General features: G+C 28.3%; 2 protein-coding genes across 2 annotated transcripts in view; one reads left to right on the forward strand and one right to left on the reverse strand.

Moving 5' to 3' along the window:
- Positions 1-433: 433 nt before the first annotated feature.
- Positions 434-2,545, reverse strand: LOC108570906 (protein Hook homolog 3). The gene has a single exon (XM_017932837.1). The coding sequence runs from the start codon at positions 2,543-2,545 to the stop codon at positions 434-436; it is 2,112 nt and encodes a 703-aa protein (XP_017788326.1).
- A 1,091-nt stretch (positions 2,546-3,636) lies between these two features.
- LOC108570869 (snurportin-1) overlaps positions 3,637-5,473 on the forward strand; it is a 1,989-nt gene continuing 152 nt past the window's right edge. The window contains exons 1-5 of the mRNA XM_017932799.1: positions 3,637-3,673; positions 4,209-4,406; positions 4,489-4,741; positions 4,795-4,983; positions 5,073-5,444. Coding sequence (XP_017788288.1) covers positions 4,213-4,406; positions 4,489-4,741; positions 4,795-4,983; positions 5,073-5,444 — 1,008 coding nt within the window. The 5' untranslated portion in view covers positions 3,637-3,673; positions 4,209-4,212. The remainder of the gene's footprint in view (positions 3,674-4,208; positions 4,407-4,488; positions 4,742-4,794; positions 4,984-5,072; positions 5,445-5,473) is intronic.

Below are 5,473 nucleotides of genomic sequence, written 5' to 3' on the forward strand. Positions count from 1 at the left end.
ACATTATATTTAATAGTCTTTCATTAATAAAACATTTGTTTTAAAATATTCAAAATTAAAATCTTCAGTTTGCTGGAAGTAGTATAAAGTATATATTTACTAAATAAATATAACATATCACATAAATATTACCAGGCACATTAATATTACTGTTGTTCTTCAAAATAGAAACATGCAAAGGTATCACTGTATTTTGATGTTCATATATTTTGTAAACACATTATACTTTGTTATTATGCTTTAAAAGCATAAAGATAAATAATATACATATACAGTATATACAATAAGTTGTATATTTATAATTGTATGGTACATTTATAAAAAAAAAAGTTATTAAAAAATAATTGTAATTTGTTTGTGTTTATATAATTATTATTTGTTTAAAATCTAATTAAAATAAAGTTATGGAATATAAACAATTATTTATTAGTTGTTATTTAGAATTATAAGGTGGATGACGTCTTGCAGATGGTTGTCTTTGTCTGGCTAAGAAGGATTGTCCTTGACCTGAACTTAAAGCTGCAAGGCGTTGATCTATTGCTTCTCTATGACAAGTTAAACCTAAGCGATAAAATGCGGATATCATTAATTTTTCTTCCATTTCTTTAATTAATTTAGATTCTTTTAACGAGCGTTCCATATCTTCCATGATTTTACGCTGTTCCAAAATTTGATTCCGTAAAACCGCTACTTCATTAGGAGAAGAATTATTTTGCTTAGGATCTAAACTTTTAATAACGCTTTTTGCTTTTTCCACATATTTCTTATAACGTTCCTCAAGTGCTGAATTATCGTATTCTCGACGTGTTAACTTTTCTTGAAGAGCAAAAGCTTTTTGTTTTTGAGCTTGCAATGCATTTTCGCGTTCTTCAACTTGTACAATTAAACGTTCCTTTTCTGCTTGTATTTTCCTCAGTTCATCTTGCAGCTGTGTTATTTTTTGCCCTAAATTGATATTATCAGTTTTATTGTCTCCACTAGATTGACTTCCTAAAGCTTCTTCCAACCTGTTTTCTAATTCAATTATTCTTTGATTAGCTTTACGATTTTGATCTCTAAGTGTATTTAATCTTTCTTCTGAATCTTCTAATAGTGCTTGAAATGTTGGTAATTTATCTTCATTTCCCTTTTGTTTAAGTTTTAACATTTTATTTTCATGTTGTAAAGACAATAACTTTTCTTTAATTTCAAGAGGAATATTTTCTGTGTTTGTAACAGTACTATCAGTACTAGGTTTTGCCATATTTTCTGCTGCTTGTAATTGTGTACATTTTAACTCCTCATTTGTTTCTTTTAAAGCATCTCTCTCTACAATTAATCTATCTCTTTCTCTTTGTAAAGTGCTTAGTTTTGCTTCCATTTTTTTACCTTCAAATTCAAGTTTATCACATTTATTTGTTTGTTCATCTAACTTATGATGTGCTTCAGCAAGTTGCTGTTTGCAAACTTCTAAATGATTTCGTAACATTGCAGTCCGTTTTGATTCTTCTTCATAATCTATTTTAGATTGTAAATATTCTAAATTCTTATCTTCTAATATTTTAACTTGTCTTCTTAAATCACTCATATCTTCCATTTTCTTTTTATATGATTCTATTGTAAGTTCATATTTAGCTACTTTATCTGCAGTTTCTTTTAATGCATCTATTTCATCTTTTAGATGATTAGCTTTATCTGCTGCTTTTTGTAAGTCTTCTTGCTTAGATTGTAATTCCAATACTTCCTTTTCTAATAGTTCTCCTTTTAATCTGTAATCATCTCTTGATGTTTCTACTTTAAATATTTCATCTTTCAATGCTTCCACCTGTTTTCTAAGACCAGAATATTTTAAAATAGAACCAGATTCTTCTGGATTTTCAAATTCATCTAATCTTTCTTGAAGTTTTTTGTTTTCTGCTACCAATGCAGCTTTTTCTTCTTGTAAAAGTGAAAGCTGTTGATCAAGTTCATGACATTTTTGTGCTAATTGTTCTTTCATATCAACAGTTATTTGAAGCTCAGCTAGTAATCTTTGCTGAGTACCATCAGCTACATCCAAAGATTCAAAATTAAGACTAGTACCTAAACTTAGTCTTGGTCCATGCATATTACTTTCCAGCTCTTGAATATTTTGCATAATTGCTTGTTGAACAGTTTCTTCCATTCCCATAATTCTTGTTATATATTGTTGTTTCTGATTGCAATTAACTGCACATCCAAGAATTAATTGTAATAAACGACGTAATTCATAATTATCACAATGTTCACCTATTTTAGTTGCATCAGGTTTAACATAACCTGATAATTGCTGATTCAAACATTCTATGTAATATTCCATTATAGCTTCAACTATTTTTTTAAGGTTACTAACTTTTAGTCGCCAGTTAGAACTAACATCAGTTTTAATTTTTGCTCTCCAAGCAGCAGTGAACCATTCAGGAGCAATTTGAGCTAAGACATCTGCTAAAGCAACACCATCGCTTATATCCTCTGTTGTTGAGTGAGGAGTTTGAAGATCAAATGTATCTAACCACTTAATCAAGTTATTTAATTGATGATCATCCATTATTATCTTAAATTAGAAATGTATTGATTAAACTGTAAAAAAATCTATATATATCCTGTCATATATAACAATTTTATGACAGATGTCAATCCTTTTAAAAATCTTAGCTTAAGATTTATGTAGTTTTTGTATAATCAGCACACAAGTTTGGAACAATACTACCATTTCTCTGTAGTTTATTAATATCTTCCTCTAACTTATTTTTAACAGAAATACTTTAGAAATTATACGAAAATACTACTTTGACATTACTTTAGGAAGACCAAAAGTAGAACAAATACTAGGCTATCTTGAGTTACTTTCCCTGTTAGTTAGCTTTATTGTAAACTTACGGAAACTATATCTTTGAGAAGGTAATTTTATCTTTGAGAAAATAAATGTTGGTAGCAGTTGTTCACAATATGTCTGTTAGCTGTTGCCAATCATGTAATGTAGAAGAATCTGTTGATGGAGATACTTATTGGTTACGTTAATGAAAGGTCGAAATATATATAAAAAAAATCTACTAACATAATATGTGAATGAATGCAGCGTGTACGCGTAAAGACACTTTGCATGTTATTATGTATGTATTTTTTTACAAAGTAAAATGTATAAGGTCATGTTTTATTAAATCATTAACCCTAGAATGACACCAGTGGGATCACCGGCGACTCTATCGAATTTTAATCTTGTCTGCAAAAATATAAATAAACATTAGAATATTGAGCGTTTGTTTACCCTCCTAATTATCATAGTTTATAAAATAACAGAAAAAGAAGAATTTTGTGTACATTTTCATTAGTTTTATAAGCCTTTAAGTGGCAGGCGACCCCATGCTGTTTTTAACGTAATGAAACCGTACCTTAGTCAGCTAAAATATTTAGAGCAAATGATGAATTATGTTTTAAAAATTTGTATAGTTATTTTAAAAATGTAAAAATATACAACATTACAATTTTAAAATGTCAAAAATCAGAGAAATACGCTCACTAGTTGCTGGTGTACTTGGGTTTAAGATACCAAAATTTCCACAAACTATGCAAAAGCCAATTACTAGATGTGAATTTGCCCTAGGAAGAAAGAAAGAAAAGGACAAACGCGCGCGAAGACTTACTAATTCCAAAAATTTTCCTCTAAGCTACTTAGGTAAGATCTAGATTATATTTTCTATCCATTAAAAACTATATTATAGTGATTAGAATATCCACAAAATCATTATAAAGAGAGCATATGGAACGAATACCCTTTTAGGATACAATTCAAAATAACTTTTATATTTTGATTTCCTTTCTTTAAACGAAAAAAAAATGCTGCAATTATCTTTTCTTAAGATTTCTAAAGAAGAATAGAACAAGAATTTTATAGAAATATTCAATAATATTTAAAATATTTAGATTTTATTTTGGGTCGCTGACTATCCCATAGTGTCACGTAACCCCGAAAATGCAATAATGTCGTTCTAAGGTTAAATAATATATTTAATTCTATCACAAAAATATTCTAAAAAGGTTTGTGAAAATTTTGTATTGCTGAAAGAGAAAGATGTGATAATAATAATAACGCATAACTTAAAAGTAAATTCTACATTGAAAGTAGAAATATATACAAAATATTGTTTTTATTATTGTGAAACAATATGACGTTATAATAAACAGATTTATTATCTCCTTGTATAATTTAGTTTCATGCAGCAAGTGTATACAATTATGGCAGCTGAGGTGAAAGACAACTCAACAGCTATAAATGAAGAAGAAAAGAATTATCCACGTGCTATATTTTATAAAAAACCTATTAGAAAAGGTAATTATACCTTGGATGTAGACAACTTTACTACTCCTCAAGAAACACGACGTCAGCGGACATTGCTATTGCAGAAAAGGTAAGTGTGCCATATAAGTTTATTATTAGGTTTTATAAAAAATTATGAAGATAATAATAATAATAATAATATGAATTATTAGTTGTAGAGATATTGAATTTAATGCTAGAAGAGGAATATTAGAAGAAGTATTTGATTCTGAAGAAGATGAATATGAAGGAGATATGGAAATTGAAGAAAATGAGAAGAAGTATTATTCATCTAAAAAGTATAAGAGTTATGTAAATCAATTAATGATGTCTGAGTGGATGCTAGAAGTACCTCAAGATTTTTTGGACAAGTGGATTATAGTTCCTTGCCCTCAAGGAAAAAGAACTTTAGTAGTTGCATGTAAAGTATGTTTAAAAAAACTACTTTTTAAATTTTATTACATTTATTTACTTTGTAGGGTATAACTAAAGCATATAATAAACGGGGTAATCGACTTGGTAAATTTTATTCAGCACTTCCAGGTGGTAACCCATCTGAATACAAATGTAGTTGCACTATTATTGACTGTTTATGGATAAAGCAACAAAAAACATATTTTGTTTTGGATATACTTGCATGGGCTAACCAATGTTTGAAGAATTGTAATGTAAGTTTTTATTGTCAAATGTAATGGTAATTCTTAAATTTTTATGTGTTGTAATAATTCTAATGCAAAAACATTTTTTTTTCTGTTAGACGGAGTTTAGGTTTTTCTGGTTACAATCGCGATTACAAGAAATTGAAGAACTACAGGAAAAGAATACAGACAAAAATACATATCCTATATTACCTTTACCTAATATCGATTGCAATACTGATATAAATTCAGCATTAGCAAATGTTTCACACTTGCATCCTTTAGATGGCTTACTATTTTATCATCGCGATGGAATATATACTAAAGGTCGTACTACATTTGTAACATGGTTAAAACCCTTTATGTTACCAGAAGTACTTGGTCTTTCTGTTCCATCACCACTTGATGAAAAACCTGATGGATACATAGATTTTAAATATTACATTCTTAATAGCAGAGCTAAAAAGAGAAAGGGGGAAACAGAAAGTCAAGTAAGTTTAAATATTTTAAAAATGAATAT

This window comes from Habropoda laboriosa, unplaced genomic scaffold, assembly GCF_001263275.1.
Source record: "Habropoda laboriosa isolate 0110345459 unplaced genomic scaffold, ASM126327v1 scaffold90, whole genome shotgun sequence".
Classification (NCBI taxonomy): domain Eukaryota; kingdom Metazoa; phylum Arthropoda; class Insecta; order Hymenoptera; family Apidae; genus Habropoda; species Habropoda laboriosa.

Bases quoted from the DNA above. Each gene is read 5' to 3' on its own strand.
- LOC108570906 (XM_017932837.1), bottom strand. From the start codon at position 2,545: ATGGATGATCATCAATTAAATAACTTGATTAAGTGGTTAGATACATTT.